General features: G+C 32.5%; 1 protein-coding gene across 3 annotated transcripts; it reads left to right on the top strand.

The window, feature by feature from the left end:
* The first annotated feature begins 2546 nt into the window (after positions 1-2546).
* LOC143195181 (uncharacterized) lies at positions 2547-6253 on the top strand. 3 transcript variants are annotated; one of them, XM_076402138.1, is made up of 3 exons: positions 2547-4527; positions 4573-5463; positions 6138-6253. In XM_076402138.1, exon 1 carries the CDS (start codon positions 2642-2644, stop codon positions 2993-2995), a length of 354 nt encoding a protein of 117 aa, XP_076258253.1. In that variant the 5' UTR covers positions 2547-2641; the 3' UTR covers positions 2996-4527; positions 4573-5463; positions 6138-6253. The 3 variants fall into 3 exon arrangements, with proteins under 3 accessions (XP_076258253.1, XP_076258254.1, XP_076258252.1); XM_076402139.1 differs by having other exon boundaries at positions 2547-4536; positions 4589-5463; XM_076402137.1 differs by having other exon boundaries at positions 2547-5463.
* The last annotated feature ends 15495 nt before the right edge of the window (positions 6254-21748 follow it).

Here is a 21748-nt window from a genome sequence, read left to right as displayed (position 1 = left end):
GGAAATCTGCTAGAAAGCAGATCGGAGAATATAGCAGGTTTGCTAACCCCCAACCTTTCTGGATTGCTTTCTGGATTTAGGAACGCCAACTGTTGGTCGAAGTGGAGACCTAGGTGACGTTATCCAGCCATGGAATTATTGCGGTGTCGATCTTAAGTTGCGAAACGCGCAGTGCGTAACGCTTCTTATGGAAAATAATGGCTTGGGTTTTCAGGAGGTCGATTTGCAACCTCCAGAATTTGAACCACTTGATCACATGATCGAGCTGCTTTTATAACTGTTCATAAATTGTAACTTCGAACTTGGCGGCCGTGAAGAAAGCAGTGCTCTCGGCGTAAAACGCGACGCCAATGTGCTCTTTTCTCGGCAGAATTAAGGAGGTTAAATTAGGCGGGGCCAGCGGGGAACCTTGAGGTACTCCAGTGTCGATTCGTTTTCGACTGGAAAGTGTTTTCCTGACCTTGACCTGAAAATATCTGCTCGATAGTTAGAACTTAATCAGAGCGATTAGGCCTTTTGGGAGGCCTATAATAATACCATCTATTGTAAATCCTTTAAAACTAATTTATAGGCCCATACAAAAAAATGTATTCGATTTTTGAATAGGATACCTAGATTATCCGTACAAAATAAGTTGCTGTTATATAAGCAACTACTAAAACCATATTGACTTATGGAGTTCAGTTAGTTAGTTTAGTTGAATTCAATTTAGTTCTGCGTGAAATAATAACATAATGAGTATTTCAGAATAAAATCCTGAGAAGTATTGTGGATGCTCCCAGAGACTATCGGAATAGTGACTTACACTTAGACCTTCGGATTTCAACTGTAATAGAGGAAAGTATCAACGTGCTGCAGTCTTTCAATAACACTGAACTCCGACGCAAACTCAAGATAACTATACCATATATTAGTTTTGTATATAATGCTTGTATTTACTGGGTTGTATAAATTTCATTATTGTATTATCTAATTTATGTTAATAAATAACATTAATTTATTGATCTATGGCGTTCCCCTTCATTTATAATTGATTGGAAATGGTTTATTGTGTTATACCTAACAATTATGCATATTTTTCTTTGGTCTTACATAGATCATCATCGAGTAATCCCTTCAAAACTTTGTCTTCAAAATGTTTTGGTTCTCCAGAGCGTTCTCTATCTTCGATGCCAAAATTACCACTTTTAAAATGCAGAAACCAGCATTCACATGTTGAAATAAATGAAGCATGGTCGCCATAGACTTCACACAACGATCTTCAGCCGTGATTATTTTCAAATTGAAGTAAAAAACAAAACTTCTACCAAATGCGCTTTAGTCGGTACAAAATTCAAACATTTTCAACGCAGTGAAATTTTTTTTGTCTTCGGTACCAAAATCTCCATTTTTGAAACGCAGAGACCAGCATTCACATGTTAAAATAGATGAAGCATGGTTACTATAAGCTTCAAACAGCAACCTTGAAAATAAAAAACTTCCCACAAAAGTGCAATTTACTCAGCACTGAATTTTTTAAAATTTACACTTCGACGAAATGACATACTGAAAACTGAAGCCTCAATATGAAGAGAGTTGCAAATGTACCCTATGCGATTTAATACATACTAACACCACCTGTTGTAAATCCTTTTAAATTAATTTATGTATTACTAAAACGTATTTGTTATTTGAATAGAGACTCTAAATTATGCGTACATAATAAGTTGCTGCTGTATGAGTAAATACTAAAACCCATAGGATCATATGGAGTGCAGTTTAATTTAGTTGAATTCAGTTCAGTCAAGCAAGAAATAGTATTAACATAATAGGAATTTTTCAGAATAAAATCCTGAGAAGTATTGCTCCCATTGGATGCTTCGAGATACTATATGATCAATAAAGTTACACCGAGACCTTCGGATTCCAACTGTCATGGAGGAAATCGAGAGATTCGCAACAAGCCATGAGGAAAGTCTCCACTCCCATGTTAACACTGAAGTGCTGCGACTCTTGGATAATACTGATTGAAATGAGACGCAAACTCAAAAGAACCAAACCGTTTGATCTAATGTAGTTGTGTAGTGAAGTATAGTAAATAAATGGTAAAAACAATGAAAAGTGCTAGTAACTTTTATTTTATGAGAGACTAAGTAAGGGCGAATGGATCTTTATAGATAAGTATCTAGTTTTAAGTCACTGCATAGATAAATTGTAAGTTCGGCAACGATTAGTAATAATGTAACAGAAAAATACGTACAAGTGTAATTATATATATTCAATTATTTTCATACATTCTTAATATCACCATTTACTGGGTTGTATAAATTTCGTTACTGTATGATCTAATACTGGAGACATATAAATAATGTTAATAAATAACTTTAATTTATTGCTCTGTCACGTCCCCCTTCATGAAAGCATATTGGTAGATTCATATCGTTGCAATTGTTTTCTTTTTACATCAAACAAAGTGCACATTGCTACACACTCTGGTCCGCGAGAGAGCACAAAATCGGCGACATCCTTAACAAAAGTGCACCTAATAAAATAAACGCGACCAGTATTTATTTCAATCGTCGCGCTATTGCTTTCTGACCGGGTCCCGTACTTAAATTGCCATTTTCCGATTGGTATGGCTTGTACGTAATTCGTGTCGTGGATGGATGAAATGCACCGCTCTGACGACCATCGTCGCGACGCCGTCCGTCGGCGGCGGTTTCGCTTTGCCGGCAGGAGCAAGCGTGGGGGGGGGGGAGAAGGGGCGGTGTTGTCCTTGAGGCTGTCCGCGCCGCCAACATCGGAATCGCAGCCTCTGGCCGGTTATCAAAACGGCAAAAAAATCAGTTGCGAACGGCCGCTTCCACCGAACGGTAGTGTTTATTGGGTTGCGTGCTTACGGTTCAAGAACGCGGGGCTTGTGTACGGCGGCGGGGTCCAGCGGCTGCGTCACTTGTTGAACGGCCGACAGAGAACGGTTACGATCAACAGAGACAGACCCAGTAAGTGTCCCTAATTGTTCTCCTGCATGCCTAAATAGACTCGTTTCCTGATGACAAGCCACTGTTTGCATTGCAATTTTCCCGAGATCAGGGGGGGTCGATGAAGAGCTGTTTCCTGCCTGATGGGCAGGATTTTCGTTAATGACCTCATATTTTTTTTGGTGGGTCATCATCATCGTATATGGTCAGACATAATTTTGTCACTTGGACTCTAATTTTAAAATGTTAATTTTATATAACATGTGAAATTTTAAAATCCATTCAGAAAAACAATTTTTTGACTTATGGAATATTAAAAACCGCTGGCAGAAGCCTTATTTTAAGTTTGTCTATGATATTTTTGAAAATTTCGCGGTTAAACTCGTTAGTATGAAAAACCACGTGCAGAGTTATAATTCTAGTTCCCAAGTTGATTGATGATCAAATGTTGTCATCTTGCAAAAAATAAAAAAAATACTTGTTCTTCTCAATGCTTATACTCATCAATTATTTCTCCTTGTACTTTCGATATTGCATTTTGTTCGACGCCTTAGACTTTAAGTGAAAGTTGAACCAGTAACGCAGTAACTTTTTAATTTAACTTAAGTCATCCTATTAGTAGTCACCATATACTAGCATTGATACTAATCAGCTATGGATTTCTTTAAATTTAATAATTAGAAGTAAAATTTAGTGACAAAGTTATGACAACGTTATAATTGCGAAACCAGCGTATTATCTGTTGCTTAATTTTTCATAATGCTATTGAAGCTATATCTAAATTTTAAATAATGTATTTTATTATATTTTTATATATGTTTTAAAGTCTCTTATTACCAACTATGGGTTTATCTGGATTGGGTCTAAAGTTTAACGTGGGCTCCGAACCACGGTCCTCAGCATTAAGCCTACCTACTGGCGAGTGACCAACTTTAGAAATCATCCCAGAGGACATCCGATCTTACCCAGCTTGGTTACTGTCGTGACTGGGATCATTTTCCTTGTCGGATTTTAGACTCTTGCCTAGAACATTCACAAATTGTAAACAATCACAAACATAAGGCCATCGCAACAGTAGGAGGACCATGCCATCGCCCTTACCACTGCGCCAGCAAGCCGGCTATTTGTCAACATTGATTTCGCCCATAATCTCATTCGAGTTATGTCCAAAAGTCCAGAGCCCTATTAATTTGTTCAATAAGTTCGCGAGGCAACATCTATTCGTTAACGAGCGATATAAAAATTCGATTAAATTTGTTGTTATGAAAGAACCTGCAAAGAGTAGCATCATATTATTTATTGGGTGCTTGCCTGTATTCTCATTATTTTTTCACTTTCATTTTAAAAGGGTATTATATTGTTCAACATATTTTTCTGGCAACGTGATGATTCCGCGTTGAAAGAATAATGATGGTAGTGATCTAACCATCGATACATTTTCGATACACCTCTTCAGCATTTCGAAACAGTGTTTAAGTCATACTATGCTGCATTGATTTAAGCAAGTGGGAAACAAATGGTATTATACTTGGTAAGTACGCTGGCTGCAGCTGAACTTCCCATTGAAGCTACAACAGTGTTCCCTTCACAACTCTTGCAACCTGTGGCCGAGTGTTGTTCCGCAAGAGGATAACTTTGCAGCAATAGGCCATTTGGTTTGTTCAGTTGACCTCGATAGACATCTGCAGTAGCAGTTCTATTCGATTTTAGCAGCTCGTAATACACTACACCTTGCCGATCCCAACAATGCACAGCAAGATTTTATGGTTCTGAATCTTCCACTTCGATGTCAATAGATAGTTCTCTTGCACTCCTGGAGATTCGTAAAATGTGCCAGAAATTTCAATTTAAGTTTTATATTTATCAATTGCTAAGCTGTCTGAAAGTTTTTTGAGAGTTTGTTCTGATTTTTCATCTAACAATTCATGCAATAGTTTCCTGGAACAGTAGTTCAATTATCCCCTGGTCACCGACTTACTGTCAATCATCCGTACTCTCTATCTGAACGGGATCAGGACAAGCTTATTGTGGATCCACGGATAGTGCGGCTAAATCGGCAGCCTTCTCTCCTCTCCCCATCACAAATATTTGTATCCATACTGACCAACGTCGTTGGGCCCAGGAGACCAACCACAATGGGCTCTTTGAGGATGAAGCTGACTTTTTCTCTCCTCTTCGCGTTTCTTCCCTTCTGTCGTAGCTCTGAATCGACTGAAATTGGGTCACCGCCGTTTCTCGCACGGTCTCTTGATGATTTCGAACTAGCTCGCTCACTGTGAGTTTTGTCCCCATGCTCAAAAAGCACGTGCTCAAAAAGCTCACCCAGATTAGACCTATATATGGGCTGCAAAATTTTAGAAATGCTTTAACAGGATAAAATACAGACAGATTCTTAAGATTTCTTCGAGAAATCGATTTTCTCCATAGAATCTAGCCTATGCTGAGTTTAGTGTTACTGACCAAATAACCATTACCACTTCGTTATGGTTGTGTTTCTAGTCCTGTATTTGTTTCCATTTTTAAATTGTATATATACTATTTATACTTTTAGCCCCCCTGTTTGTTTTATTAATTTTATTTATTTATTAATTTATTATTTTTTATTTATTACTATATACACTTATATACGTCCCCGTCCCCTTTGTATCAATAGCGTACTTTTGTATAGTCGCAAAATGACGACATCTGTCAAAGCGATAAAACAAACCATACAATTTATTATTTTCTAACTTTTCTGGTTCTCTAGACAGTTATTTGTCATTCATATTAAAATCGTCACTTCTAAATTATTGAAATTGAAACTGACAATTGGAATAAGACGTAGCAGTATCTTCATGTGTTTCCAGGAGTCTTTGATGGCCTTCAACAGTACATTTTTCAGCAGCCACCACAAAAGTGATGAATGTCAAAAAAAAACAATTTTTAGCCTTCCATGATTAGCATGTATATTGAACATCTATATATTATAACTCAATAATACTATGTAGAAAACTATTATTTTATGTAGATAAATGTTAAAACGATCGAATTTAAGAGTTGTTTACATTTATTCGCATTTTTAGTAATAAATATTGATGATACGGAATACATACAAGCATCTAATATATTAGGCAGCACTAAAATATACTTGAATTGAAATAAGTTTTTAACTGAAAGGGGGGGATATTCAAAAGCAAGTTGAATTAAAGGCTGAAATTCAAATCCAAATAAGCTGTTTTAAAATATATCATAGGCGTTTGATGCAGTTTAAATCGGCACTTATATGTGTTCAATCAAAAAAAAATAATTAAAAAGGCTAAATGTCACCATGTTTAAGTGTGATCTTCAGGCAAGAAGCAAGGTGTGATATTCTCAACTAATACGTAAATATCATTGTCTACTCTAACTCTGTGTCACGATCATCATAATTTAATTTGTAACTTAGGGAGGATGAAGTAAGCTATATTATATATAATTATACGTGGACCATTTTGACTTTCATAGGATTTTTAATATGCTATAGGTGCGAAACTGTAAATGTGTGAACGTCTTTGTCTAGTTTATTTAGCTTTCTTACTTTCTTGTTTCTTTCCAGATGTTTTATTCCACGAGATATATTTTTTTGAGTATATTTTTTATCAACTAAAGGTTTATCTGAACTGGACCTATGAGGATTTCAAACCAGGGTGCTCGGTATTAAGCCTATTGGCTGGTGAGTTAGCAACTTTGGGATCTTTCCAGAAGAGATCCTGTCTTACCCAGCCTGGCTACTGATGTTACTGAGATGCTTTTCCTTGTCAGATTTTACACTCTTACGTTAAAAGACAGTTGTAATTAGAAACAATCACAATTGATGATTGATTGATCATATTGATGTGTTCCCAGATTTGTATACGTTTTCACCTAGGTAAAGTTACCATTTTGATGGGTAACACTATTAATATAAATGGAGAGCAAGGAGCTGATACATTAACACATTAGCAACGAAACTGTGATAGTAGTGTATAAAACAAGAAAGCAGATTTACAAATCGTTGATCCTCTCCTCATATTTTATAATTGTATAGTTATAATAATTTTTAATATCAAAATTATATAATACTCATATGGCGAACACTCAAAATAACAGATATATAATTAAAAATTGCACAGATGCTGAAGTAAAATGATGATTTTAGATCGCAATTAATATTCTATATAAAAATAGGCCTTATTTTTATTATTATATACATATAGATTTAAAAATATATCTGAAAAATTCATTCTTCATATTTATTTCAATATTTAACATCTGAAGTTAAATATTGAAATATATTAAATATATAACTGTCAGATTTTCCCTTTATCATGAGTATTTCAAATAATTTTAGCCAATATTAATACGTGAGAATCTGCAACATAGTACAGAAAGGAAATTTTGTCATTTCTTTCGGGGTATTGTCGTCTGATACTGATTCCCAGTTATGGTCCTGTTTGGTTTTTGCAGTTCATAATAGATCGCGCTCTTCTGACCCTACCAAATAAATTGGCATTTAATTCGCGTCAGTTGAACCTGTGACTTTTTATTCTAGCGATTATTTAGTAGATCCTTTCCTTATCATCGATGATAATTCGATGCAAAAAACCCTTTCTTTCTGTTGTTGAATTTCATATAAAACAATTGAATTCTTTTATTAAAAAGAGATCAAATATCATAACTGAAAAGACTTAATATTTTATATTTTAGGGAATCAAAAGTATTTCTAAAGATAACATTAACTGTTAAAACTATTTTTTTTTAATTTTTAAAATTTTTATGATTTTATAGTCAAAAAAAAGCAGTGATCAAAATGTTGATAATTTTAACGAAAGATATCTAATGGTATTGTCCATAATGAATTCTAGCTATAGTCAAGAAGAGTACTGTTATCAGTTGTGGCTCAAGTTACCTTAAAATTATAGGACGATAATTCTTGATTTTTATTATGACGATAATATACTTTCTTACACAGCATTGGTTCTTCATTACTTTTTTATCAAAAATGTAACTCACGTAATTTCGCAACGGCCTTATTCTTTTGATTTAGCTTCTTCAGTTTAACTAGATATTTTCTGAATTTAAAAAACTGCTTACGTTACAGTCAAATAAAAATTGTTGGTATAAACGTTTTATATTCAAAAGAATTACTTTAAAGGGGTCAAAATAAATTTAGAAGTATAAATAATTTTTTTTACACTTGATTTCAAAAGTATTACTATTTTTAGATCACTGGAAAAATCATTATAATACAAAATAAATTAAGACTTAATTAAAAGTCTCCAGCCATTTTAATTTCTGATCAATGTTCTATGGTGAGCAGTTCGTAATCTGAAATTATATTGAAAGAATTATAGAAGTGTTAAAATCTAAAATACATAGAACATAAATTCAGTTTATAAAGAGGACTTAATTAAGTAGAAAATTATAGTAATTCGGCAAAGCTATGAAATATTTATTAGCCTTTTATTGATATGAAGCGCCAGATTTTCATTTTACTGAAAACATCTTATTTTCGTGTCGGTATTGCTGTTTTTGTGTAACTGAACGAAAAAGATCAAACTTTAAATATTCCGAGTGGGCAAATTGCCACAATTTGGAATGTGAATTATTTTTGGTGTTTTGTAGACGGTAGTATACGTAGACGCTTTAATTTTAATCAAACCAGATTAGAATAGAAATTGTCGTATATTTGTTTATAACTTTTAATTCCACGAAATTACATTTATTAAGAAATTAATATTTTTACTGTTTCCATTTAAATGTTATTCTAGTGTGTATGGCTCTCGACTTAGATGTAATTCAATCTGAACGTCCACTTTTCGATATTATTTTGCAAGATTTGTCATAGGTTAGTGTAGATAGAGACTTTAGATATCCTCTAGGCTAGTTCATAAGTCCAAAATTATGCGTTCATCAAACGTTTTTTCTTCAAATTGATTCTTACACTAGTTATGTGACATAAGACGCCGTTTTGTTTAAACAACTGCTCTCACAATTCCACGTTATTCAATTCATAACAAACTCTAGCAGTTATTATCATTGACTACAAATGTTCTGAGTGGCATAGTTTTTGCACTATTCCATAAATTTCTATTTATAGCTTACGCAGTTTAGTTTTATTTTAAATTTGGAAAATATACTGATGTATTAATCCCGTATTCGCCTTGCTTGTCTATTAGAGCAAGTACAACAGGACGGTATTAATAAATTAATTTGTAAATTGTTTTTGTAGATTGTACTGAGTATATCTAATATAAAAAGTAATTAATAAAAAACAATATCACATAAATTACACCAAAGTCAATTTTTCTGGATGTAACGATGTCTCGACATAGTCTTAGACTTATAGTGATGTTTTATTTTATAGGAACGAAAAGAATTAAAACATTTAAAATTAGAACTTGATATATAAAAATTAAAATTATATTAAATACAAACTCTATTGGCCTTCCAAGAATGCGAAGGAACTCACCAAAAAAACCCTTGTAGCGTTTAATATAAGAGTTAAGGTAATTAAAATATTTTTTTACGAAATTGCAGGGAAAAAATGTTGTTTGTTTCTCAAAAATTATTTTTCGCCCTTCTAATTTAAAAAAAATATAGTATGCAATAAATCTCTATTAAGTCGTTTAAATATAATTTGATATGTTATCTCAATTAGTCCGAAAATGCGTTTAAAGTTTGAAGAAGAATTTCTGGAAACGTTACTATTTTTCTTTTATTTCAAAATTCCTATTATTGAAGTTGTTTTCGCTAAGCGAGCATATTAGGCTTCATTAGAAGCAGCAGGAACTTGTAGTTTATAACGGTTAATTCTAACTTCATTGCATCTGACAGCAAATGTATGAGCTTGAGTGTGGATGGTGACTCCCAAAACATTCAAAATTTTTAAAATTGGTAAAAAGCGTTCACTAAAAATTGTAACAGTAAATATTTAGCAATTACTGTGGAGACATAGACCAAATTAATTAATCTAATGATTCATTTTGTTTTGAGTTTCTGGGAGACTGGTTTACTTGCCTCATCACAAAAGTCGCTGTGATTTAAAGAATTCTTTTGAAACACCTAAACCTGATACTTAACGGCATTTGAATACGGAATGTATGCCAAACAAATCAATATTTTTAAATGTATAGATGAATGAAGACAATTTTCGTTAAAGTTGTACTATTTAGGTATAAAATCAAAACAACAATAGAAATATTTTAAGCTCAAAATATAGTTATTTTTCTAAAATTTGCATTTGTTATGGATGTAATTTACCTTAATTAACTCTTGTAAGAGGGAGAAGAGAATACAATTTTTCAACCAATATGTTTAGTGTCGCAGTAGTTAGGATCCTAAGACTTATGTCCTCATATCTTCTTTGATGTTGACTGTCGTGTCTGGCTTCTAAAAAGTTGATTTTACTACAAAAACTCTTTCTACTATAAAGAATACTCTCTTTCTAGTTTTTTATTGGGGAATATGTAAAATTTAACCAAATCGACTTAATCTTGTGAAAGTAATTAAATTAAAATGGAATTTTACACTGTAGACCATTGTTATGGATGCTTTTACTTTATTGCTTTACTTAAAATGTTATGGATACTTTCACCTACTGTAGAAAGTAAGAGATATTTTTTTGATTGTTGTCTTTTTTGGGAAATTCATACTGATTTTATTTCCGTACAAGCCTTGCTTGTGTATTAATGCAAGTACAACAGAACAGTAGTAACAATTTAATTTGTAAATAAAGACTTTACTAAGCATATCTAGTGTAAGCTGTAATTAATAAAAAAATTGTTGTCTTTTTGCGAAGAGATGCATTTGAACTTCAATATGAATATTTCTATATAGGAAGAATTATTCATGATTGTCATATTCTTGAAGGATGAAAGGTATTGATTTATACAAATTTCTAGTTTACAATGTCTCCTTCGCAACTTAAACTAACTGTTATATTTGATGGTTATGACATTTTTCTACAATTTTGCATTTAATATTCTTGAGTTATTCAGTGCATTTAGGCAATAATCACCGAACGTGTGAAATTTAATTGTTGACGAGTCGCGGGTTCGAATCCTGCTGGGACATGGTCGTAAATTTATGTTTGTGATTGTTTAACATTTGTGATTGTTCTTAGGCAAAAGTGTAGATAAGGAAATGATTCCAGTCACGTCAGTAACCAGGCGATATAATATCGGATGTCTTCGGGGATTATTTATAAGTTGTTGAGCAGTGTATGGGAGTGAGAAGTTCTGAGCTTTGTTCAGATCTATACTGGCTGCACACATAGTGTTTTACACGATATTGTAATGTTGGCTGAAAGATGGGAAAATTTTTAAAAATTGATGGAAAATATATTAATTAACATACATTGTATCAATTTTTCTCAATAAATACGTTTTTGAAAATGAGAAAATAATCAGAATTTATACAAACATCTTATGCTATAAGTATTTTTGATTATTTTATAAAATTGGTTATGTTTATTATTAGTTTAGGTTAGGTTTTAATGGTTTAAGTGAAAAGGCTTTCGAAAACATTTTCTATGAAGTGTAATATGCCAAAAATATCAAATATTGGATTTTTGTGAATACGGGTTTCTTGACTTTCGTTTGACATCAGCTTCAGAAAGTGAAACTGTTAATATTTAAAATTTTAATTATTCTCAAAAGATAACCGAGAAAGCGCTTAGGACTCAAGACGTCAAAAATGTCAAAAAAGCATTGACGTGTCTTTCTATTCTCACGGCAATTGAACCGAACCGGAAACGGACGAATTACGGCGTGACGATAAAAAACAAACGCGCATTTTTCCGTGGCTAATTTGATTTCCGAAGCCGAAAAATAATTGTTCGTCGGTTCGCGGATCATCTCGGCCGGTTAGGAGATTGCTCCAGATTATTTTAATGGTGTCGCAGTTGGGATTTTTGGCATTCTCTCAACGGTTACGGCACCGGTGGCGTTTTGATTGTTTGGATTTATAGTAGAAAACGTTGTCTAGACTATTAAATTTGCTCAAAATAATCTATAATATGTCTTGTATATGTATTTAATATTGTTCATATCATATTAAATTAAGATCGCAAAATACCTTTTGGATGTTTTTGTAAACCACACAAAGCATATTTCATATTATGGATAGGATGGATAACTATTTTGCTTTTGTTTTTTATAACGCCAATTACTTTTTCAAAGTCTGATTCTGATCATAAATTAGTTTTGAATCTTTTTTTTTAATTTTAAGTGTTGTTCACCGACCGCCTTTACGGATTTCATTTCGAAAGAACTATACATACTTTGAGGATAAAAATCCACGGTTTGAAGTATTTTTTTGTATCTTCACGAGATGTGAAGGGCTGCTCAAACAGGTCACAACTTATATGCCAGAACAAGTAATAATTAGAAGGGGCAATGTCTGGAGAATACGGCGGGTAGGGCAGCACGTTGTGTCTGGAAGCCATTGTAATATTTCCAAATATATTTTCACCGGTTTTACCATATGTGGTCGAGCGTTGTCACACTGAAGAACAATATTGTTGCGTCTTTTTTCCAATTTGCATTAAACGGAAAACGCATCAATTGGTGACGATCTTCATTGATAGTTTCATTAGGTTTTAGGTTATTAACTTATAGTTATAGGTATTTAATTTGTCCGTTGATCATACATTAACAATAAAATGCAAAGGACCGCTGTTGAAGCAGAACTTCACACATAACTAAACATATTTTTTGAAGTTGGATCTTGCGTTACACCTAACATTTGCTCATTCTCATTCATTCTTCTTGCATCTTTCTTTGGCTGTCCAGAACGCTCTTGGGTCTGTCTTCGGTGTCACAAAATTACCACTTTTAAAATATCGAAATTATTATTCACATGTTCAGATCAATAGAGCATGGTTATCATAAACTTCACACAGCATTCGATTACCTTCAGCCTCCTTTTTCTTCAATTTGAAATAAAGGAATAAAATCTCCCGCAAATGCGATTTACTCACTACGCACTGAAAATATTTTTGTTCACACTTCGATGAAATGACACATACTGAAAAGTGAAACCTGTCAGTGACGCTTCAGCATTAAGTTAGTTATAAATATAGTCGATGCGATTCAATATACAGTAGCACCATCTATTGTAAATCCTTAAAAGTTAATTATAAGCCTGATTTTTGTGAGCTAGAAAATACATTTTCGTTCGTTTCATTCGTTTTCAAGGCGCAATAACTTTTGAGTAAGACTATTATATTTCAGCGCTATGGTGAGTGAGATTAAAACTAAGGACGATTTAGTTAGTGAAGAATACTACGCAAAAACTCACCCGGTATTGAATGCGAGAAAGTGACAGCGGTATATCGTTTATAAATAAATCAATTTTTCTAATTCTACACTCAGTATTTAAGAGACTGAACAATAACATATTAACGACAGGTTAAACAGGCTCCACCAAAACAACATGATGAACCAGAAAAACCGTCGTATGATTTTTATATTCATGAATTTTATACTAATTTTCTTTATATTCATACTATTATTTATATAATTTAACTATGGACTTCGAATTTCAGTAGTTCATAATACAATAATGCTCAATAATCACTTTTATGCGCTTTTAGTTCGCTAGTCCTTTTAGGACGCCATTTTATTCTCAATCACTCAATTCATTATTTTTGTAGAGGAGAAAGTAAATTTCTTATTTTTCACAAATTTTATGAATTGACTAATGATTGGTTTTATTATAATTATCAGTTCTGTGGATGATAACCTATAAGCTAACAAAAACGCTTTTGATAGAAACTATATGTAACATCACTAATAAAGATATCATCAAATTCATGCCTTTGACTCGGGTTACGAAATGCGATATAGTTTTATTGCAACATAACTAGCTAGGAGGCTTCACCACATGTTACAAAATCAATGTTTATTACAATTTATTCTCCTTTCTTATCACTCACATGACATGTTGCTTAATGTTGCTACAAGTTACTTAGGCTTGACTTATATTTTTGGTAATACAACTACAAACGATGTATCTTCCATATTGAAATTATTAAAGAGTTTAACGAACAAGTGATGTTTTAAGCTACTTTACCTGGTTCATTTATTGCCCTTAATGATTCAACAATCTGCTCAGTGACCTATAAGTGTTTCATATTATAATTATTATATACATGACATGTTTTGCATCCGATAAGCCAATATATTAGGTACAAGTCCTAGTTGTTTTCGTATGACAAGTTTGTGTTTCTTCCACGTTAGACTTCGACCAGATGATCTTATTTGGTGAGGTTATACATGAATCGACATAATTTTTGGTATTTTCATATGAAAAGGTCATCTCACTCGTAATCAGAGTCACAGTAATCTCATATAATTTCATAAGCAATAATCACAATGAACAATGTCCAGCGAATTGATGTGAAGGCTGCCATATTCATGTAAATTCTCTCAGATCCTTGGGAATTATGAATGTTATAAACATGTGGTTAAAAAAAATCATTTCATTTACAATGAAAATAACTTATTAGCTTTAGTTTTACTCAATTTCTCTAAACGACGAACGTGTTATATATTAAATAACGCTTCTCAAGAAAAAAAAGATGTTTACTTCATGAGGGGATTCTTGTTAATTTTGGCTTACGTAAAATGAATATTGCGAAGAACCACTTTTGTTAGATGTATTTTTTGTTATATAAAATACCTGAGTTTTTTATCAAGGAAACTGTAAATAGGAATATTGAAATGTCATTCTTGTTTTTCAAATGATATTTACATTTCAAACAGTTGAAAAAAATATCTATAGGTCATTGGATTAGCAAACATCATCTGGCCATGATATATCTATTTTTGACTTTCTCTTGTAGGTGACTTCTGGAGCATCTCTATGTTATACTATTTTAACCAGCAGTAGTTCCCAAGTCTCTTAATTCTTCTTTTTCTTAATTCCAGTAGCTCTTATATTAGAAAAATCTCATAATTATGAAGGTTTTTCTTGTTATTGCCAATTAGAAATAAATTGAAATTGGAGTATAGAAAATGGACGTTTGTTTCTCCTATCTATCTTATTTCTCGCCTTTATTTTTATGGAAAGTGCAGTTATATATATCAGCCTATAGATTCTATGAAACCTTTTAAATATCCTGCTTTTATACCAAAATGTTTATAATCTTCAAATGATTCGTCAATTGTGGAAAACGCGTTATTTCACTAAATATATAAATAAAATATATTGAATTTGAAGAAAATTGAAACTTAATTGATTTTTTAAACAAGATATTCTGCACCAATTACAACAAAGATGCTATAAATTTTACCGTTGGAACAGCTATATAATTTGTATCTTGAGAGTCAATAAGTGCGCCAATATCCAAAAATGATTATACCGAATTGAAAGTGTTGTGTATCAAGAAATATTAAAGGTGATTTTGTTATAGTTTCTTTCGCCTTTGTTCCTCTTCTATTTCTTTAAATTAAGGTTCCCACAGATAATAAATTATTTGGTTCAAAATTCGAAAACAACAAAAGAGAACGCAATGATTAAAATTTATTAATAGAATGAAAATTAAGCATTAGTTGAACGAAACGTATTGATATTCACACCTTATGTCATCTCTGAGTTAGTAGCACCTTCCTGTTTTTGTTGAACAAAATCTGCTGAATTTTGATACCGTTTGAAGTGAGGAAGTATTTAAAATGTTACATGAGTAATAATTATGGTAATATCGCAGACGTAACGAATACCGATTACCTACAACAATTATTATTTCAATCGTGATTATAACTGAAACTCAATGAAGTAAATAATTAAAAAACACTAGATACTGATTAGCATAAATGGGTTCAAACCAAATCGATCCGGATAAAATGGGATGCTGAAGACGCGTCGACCAACCGAAAGTAAATAACTCAAGGTCGCTGAATTTCCTTCTCCTTTGCGAGGTTCCCCCCTGCTGGCGTTCGGGTCTCCGAGTAATTGGGATACCATTAGGCAACCGTGGCGTAGGCCCGGAATGGAATTAAACACGTCGAGGAATATTTTCGTTAGGCGGACGTAAGTTTTGTCTATACGGGGACGCGATTAATACGAATATTCAGCGATAACCTTCTTGATAGTTATCCGATATTGGCTCTCTTGGGTTCTCTTTGGAATGTGTGTGTGTCCCAGTCACATGTCAAGTTCAATTCATATTCATATCAAATTTGTTGCGTCATTTAATTGAATCATTCTTCTGTGGATTATATAACATCGAATTGTCAAGAAATTGTTATATTATGCTATATCTTTTTTTTTATTATTATGTAATTATTATATTGTTACTAGTCGTTTCCGACTAACCTACAATTTGTCTTTATGATAACTTAAATTTAGGTATATAACTAGGAGGACCCATCGGCCCTATCTCAGTCTTATATGCATCTCAATACACAACTGTGTCTGTCCTGAGAGTCTGTGTCCTGCTCTGGTGGTATCCAAAAGTTGCAATACTTCAATATTCTCATGAGAATGGAGTCCTTCCTCATGCCCCCTTACAATTCTCTTTATTTCTTGACTGACTGTGGGTATCGGAAGGTCTCGATGTAGGTAGTCAGTCCTGTAGTATTTGGGTGCGCTCACAATACTTCTCAGAACTTTGTTCTGAAAAATTTGTATTTTGTTTATGTTACTCTTTGCAGAACATCCCCATAATTGAACTCCCTGTGTCCATATAGGTTTCACTATTTGCTTATATAATAGCAATTTATTATGTACAGATAATTATGATGTTCTTCAAATTAGCCAATACATTTTCCTACATTTCAGTTCCAGTTATTTTCTTTTCTCCTTTATATGTTTCTTCCAGAGAAGTCTTGCATCAAGGTTCGTTCCGAGATATTTAGCGTTCTTGCCATATGGAATGAGAGTATTATTTAATGTTATTGGTGCTTGTACGGTGCTGATTGTAGGTGAACTGCATATGCACAGACTTACTTTCGTTAATTTTTATTTTCCAAGTTTGTGTCCAATTATTTATATTGTCACTTGCTTGTTGTAATTGTCGTGTGACTTCGCAGTATTATCAGCAAATGTAGCCATCGTAATATTCTCTACTTGTGGTATATCACAAGTGTAGAGTAGATCAAGCATTGGCCTCAGTACACTTCCTTGTGGTACATCTGATTTAGCTTCTTTTATTGTAGAGTAAGCTTCTTCTTGTTTAACTCTAAACATTATGGCTGTAATGTACGATTTTAGTAGTTCGGTGTGTTGTTTTGGTAGCATTTTCTGTAGTTTATGAACAAGGTCATGCCAAACCTAAGCTTGTATTACATCCAAGAATATGGCTGAGCATACTTTTTACTTTCGTTTTTTTAAATAACATCTATTATTCTGTCGACCTGGTCACTTGTTGAGTGCTTGTTAATAAACCCGAACTAGTATGGTTAGGTTTTGTCTCTCTATGAATATCTTTTCGTGAGTATGCGAAGTATTATTGTAAAAAAATTTAAACAACCTAACTTAGCTATTAAATTCGATGGCGTTGATATTTCTTTATATAAAATAACATTCTTCTTAAAAATATAGTTCTTCATTGATTAAATTTAAATAAAGTACTTTTTTGTTAAAACAGTTTTTAAGTGAAATATAAATGGTCAATTGGTATATAAATTAGTTTTAAAGGGGTTTTCTCTAATATGAAGGTTTATTGTGAAATGTCGATACAATGTATTTTATTCAGGGTATTGTCCATCGATAGAAACTACATTTTCCCATCTCTCAGGCAATTTATTGATTCCATCTCGAAAGAACAATATATGTTTTGAGGTTACTGACGAATCGACCCATTTTATTGTATCTTCAGAAGAAGTGAAGTATTGTAACGTTGGAACAAGTAGTAATCAGATGGAGCGAGATCTGGAGAATACCCCTAGTGTGGTAGCACTTCTCGTTTTATGGTTTTCAAGTAGGTTTTCACCGGTTTTGCAATATGTGGTCGAGTATTATCATGCTCAAGAATAACATTGTTGTGTCTTTACTCATATTCCGTAGTTGAAAATGATCCATTTGGCGGTTTCATCGAATAATGCCTTGAAATTCCCGTCCCCAAATTTCTTTGACTGCCCAAAACGCTCTTTGTATTCGTTGTCAAGATCACCACTTTTAAAATATCCAAAGTACTACTTGGAGTTGTTGAAATCCTTGGTATATGATTGCCATTTCATACAGTATTCGATGACCTTTAGCCGGATTTTTCTGCAAAATAAGTTGAAAAGTAAAATTTCCCATGAGCTAAAAAAAAGCTAATGCTAGAATTCCTAATGAGCAAAGCCGATTTACTCGGTACAAATTCAGACATTTTCAACGAACTGAAAAATATGTTTGTCCACAATTCGAGGAAACGATTCATTCTGATAGTGAGTCTTTAGCATGAAATTGGTTACAAGTGTACCCCGTGCGATTTAATACCCAGTGACACCATCTGTTGCAAGTCCTTTAAAATTAATTTGTAGACCAATAATATGTTCACAATTTGTTTAAAAGAACTATTCATATTAATTACTGTTTGTATACTGTTTATTTGGTGAAATGTTCTCTTGGTATGTAAGTTCTTATTATCTCGTTATTTAGCATAAGATATTCGGTATTTACATAATATTCAGTATTTTTGAAGAATAAGATTCCATGCAGGCCCTAAAAGAATGGTGAGAGTTGGCGTCTCTATAATATGTTTGGCTATTAAAATGCTGCTCATATCAAGTTTAAATTAGTCTCGTCGTTTCACAAAATCGAATCAGTAACTCTTGCAACTATAGAAAGGCCGACCCTCCTTCTTCATCACTGATCTACCATGCCTAGTATGCTTGACTAAGAATATTTTTTGAAATTGTCCTTCTAAACGGTCAGTAGCGATATAAGGTGCAATACATATCACCGATGTTTAAAAACACTATAAAAATCAATCAATTTTATCAAGCTAATCTTTTGTTTCAACGACATTTTACTTATCAAAAATTAATATTTGGTCAACATACGCAATTTATTAATTAATTTGATAATGTCAAACGTAAAGCCACCAAATTCATTGTAACGAAATTAGTTAATTATTTTGCGATGTGGGGATTAGTTATTTTGAATAGAAGATAAAACATTGTGAATCTGTCAATTGTAAAGAAAATGTAGCAATGGTGTAGTATTATTTGATTTGTGAAATCTATCCTCAAAAATGAAAAAATAAAGCAATTTTTAGGCGAATTATAATTGGTTACGGCATTATTTACTATTACTTACTGCAATTGAATACTTGGAACAATTAATTCTTTGATAAAAAACTGAAAGTATCTTGTAATGGAAATCGTATTTTTTTCTCAATTTTTAGAATTCACTTGAACCAAAATATTACTATAATAACCTGAGACTTGATTGTTTTAGACTTTTGGGAGATATTCAGAAACATATATCAACATACATGCATACACCACTCCTTAATTTTCAAATTATTTATTATATAATACATAATAATTGCATAAAACTTACTTATTGATTATCCTGTAAATATCAGTGAAAAATGAAAATTTCATATTCATTGATAATCATGTTTTTGTTAGCATCTTAAAATATACGAGTTATTTAAAATAGTTGGCACTAGTTCATCGTATTGACAACATGATCATTTTAGAATTACCCATAAAAATATTTCAAGTTCATTGTGCTTCAAATCTATATCGTCAATGTTGACTCATTATGATAAATAAATGTCTTTAAATTCACTAAATTCACAATTATAAAACTGGTATAGATATGTTGGATATGTTCGCTTGTACTTCGTTAATTGTGATGACTTATCAAGTTTTGACAAATATTGAGAAGTCTGTCAAAAATTCTTTGAAACTTAATTTATAGTAATTTATGTATTAAAATTTCAGTCTATAAACTACACTCAAGCGATGTTTATTTTTATAGTTCAATATAAATTATTCGATACTTCGATACATTTGGCTTGCATTCAATTTAGTAATAACTAATTAAATATTTAAAAATCTGTAATATATATTTAAAGTTACTGGTGCACTAAATTTTTGTTAACGTGGAATTAATTTGTTAATTAATGTGGAACTCAAGATCCGAACTTCTTTGAATATCGAGCCTTATATAATTTGTTATCATAGAGAGAAAAAACCTAATACCAACATACCAGTTTGGGTTTATTAACAAGCACTCAACAAGTGACCAGGTCCACAGAATAACAGATGTTACTAAAAAACCCTACGAAAGTAAAAAAGTATGCTCAGCTATATTTTTAGATGTAGCACAAGGTTTCGATAAGGTTTGGCATGAAGGCCTTATTCATAAACTATAGAAAATGTTACCAAAACAACACACCGAACTATTAAAATCATACGTAACAACCAAAATGTTTAGAGTCAAACAAGAAGAAGCTTACTCTACTATAAAAGAATCTAAAGCAGGTCTACCACAAGGAAGTGTACTGGGACCAATGCTTTATCTACTCTACACTTGTGATATACCACAAACGGAAAATATTACGATGGCTACATTTGCATTACTGATGATACTGCGATTATAGCTGTCGGAGACAATAGTGAAGAATCCTCACGAAAATTACAACAGGCAAGTGATAATATAAATAATTGGACACAAGCTTGGAAAATAAGAATTAATGAAAGTAAATCTGTACATGTGCAGTTCACCTATAAACAGACCGTACAAGCACTCATAACATTAAATAATACTATCATTCCATATAGCAACAACGCTAAATATCTCGGAATGAACCTCGATGCAAAACTTCGCTGGAAGGAAAATGTAAAGAAGAAAAGAAAAGAACTGGAATTGAAATATAGGAAAATGTACTGGCTAATTGGAAGAAAATCACAATTATCAGTACATAATAAATTGCTATTATATAAGCAAATATTGAAACTTATATGGACATACCGACTTCAATTATGGGGATGTTCTGCAAAGAGTCACATAAATAAAATAAAAATTGTTCAGAACAAAGTCCTGAGAGGTATTGTTGGTGCACCCAAATACTATAAAACTGATTATCTACATCGAGACCTTCAGATACCCACAGTCAGTCAAGAAATCAAGAGAATTGTAAGGGGGCATGAGGAAAGACGCCATTCTCACACAAATATTGAAATATTACAACTATTGGATACCACCAGAATTGGACACAGACTCAAAAAATCAAACCATCTGATCTTGTGTAGTGTTGTGTAGTGAGGTTCATATATTAAAAAATTCAGCAGTGACATGTATAAACGGGTCCTCCTAGTTATATACCTAGATTTAAGTTATCATAAAGACAAATTGTAGGTTACACGGAAACGACTAGTAACAATATATTAATTAAATAATAAAAAAAATTGTTTTATGGTCGATATTTAGTTCCATTGCGATGTTGCGATATGAAATATCATACCTCGAAAGTTTTAGCGACTTTTTCAACAGTCGGTAAAGGCGAAATTCATATTTAACATTTTTTAGCAAACCAATTCTTACATTGATTTATTTCGATGTACTTGAGCTTATTTTTTTTTTCCTTTTTTAAAAATAAAAAATACAATATTACGAAAATAACTCTATTTTTTCTAATTTTTTACTGAATGGACGAATTTCGTTACTTTTTCCTTGCCGAATGTTCTATGGACTTGTACTTCACTGATAGACAACATGATGAAGTAACACATTGGCTGAAAAGTTGGGGACTTGACACGTAGGTGGCGCTAGTTTTATTGTATTCAGCGTTTTTTCAGTTAATACTAACCTTTAAAATTTCATGACATTGTGTTAAGAGTGAC

This window comes from Rhynchophorus ferrugineus, unplaced genomic scaffold, assembly GCF_030347505.1.
Source record: "Rhynchophorus ferrugineus isolate W39M unplaced genomic scaffold, kcgeb_rfMv2 rfM4, whole genome shotgun sequence".
In the NCBI taxonomy this organism is placed as follows: Eukaryota; Metazoa; Arthropoda; class Insecta; order Coleoptera; family Curculionidae; genus Rhynchophorus; species Rhynchophorus ferrugineus.
Note: the sequence above shows the minus strand (reverse complement) of the source record. Positions and strands in the feature narration are given on the sequence as shown.

Excerpts from the sequence above, each read along its gene's own strand:
- LOC143195181 (XM_076402138.1), top strand. The coding sequence starts at position 2,642 with ATGGATGAAATGCACCGCTCTGACGACCATCGTCGCGACGCCGTCCGT.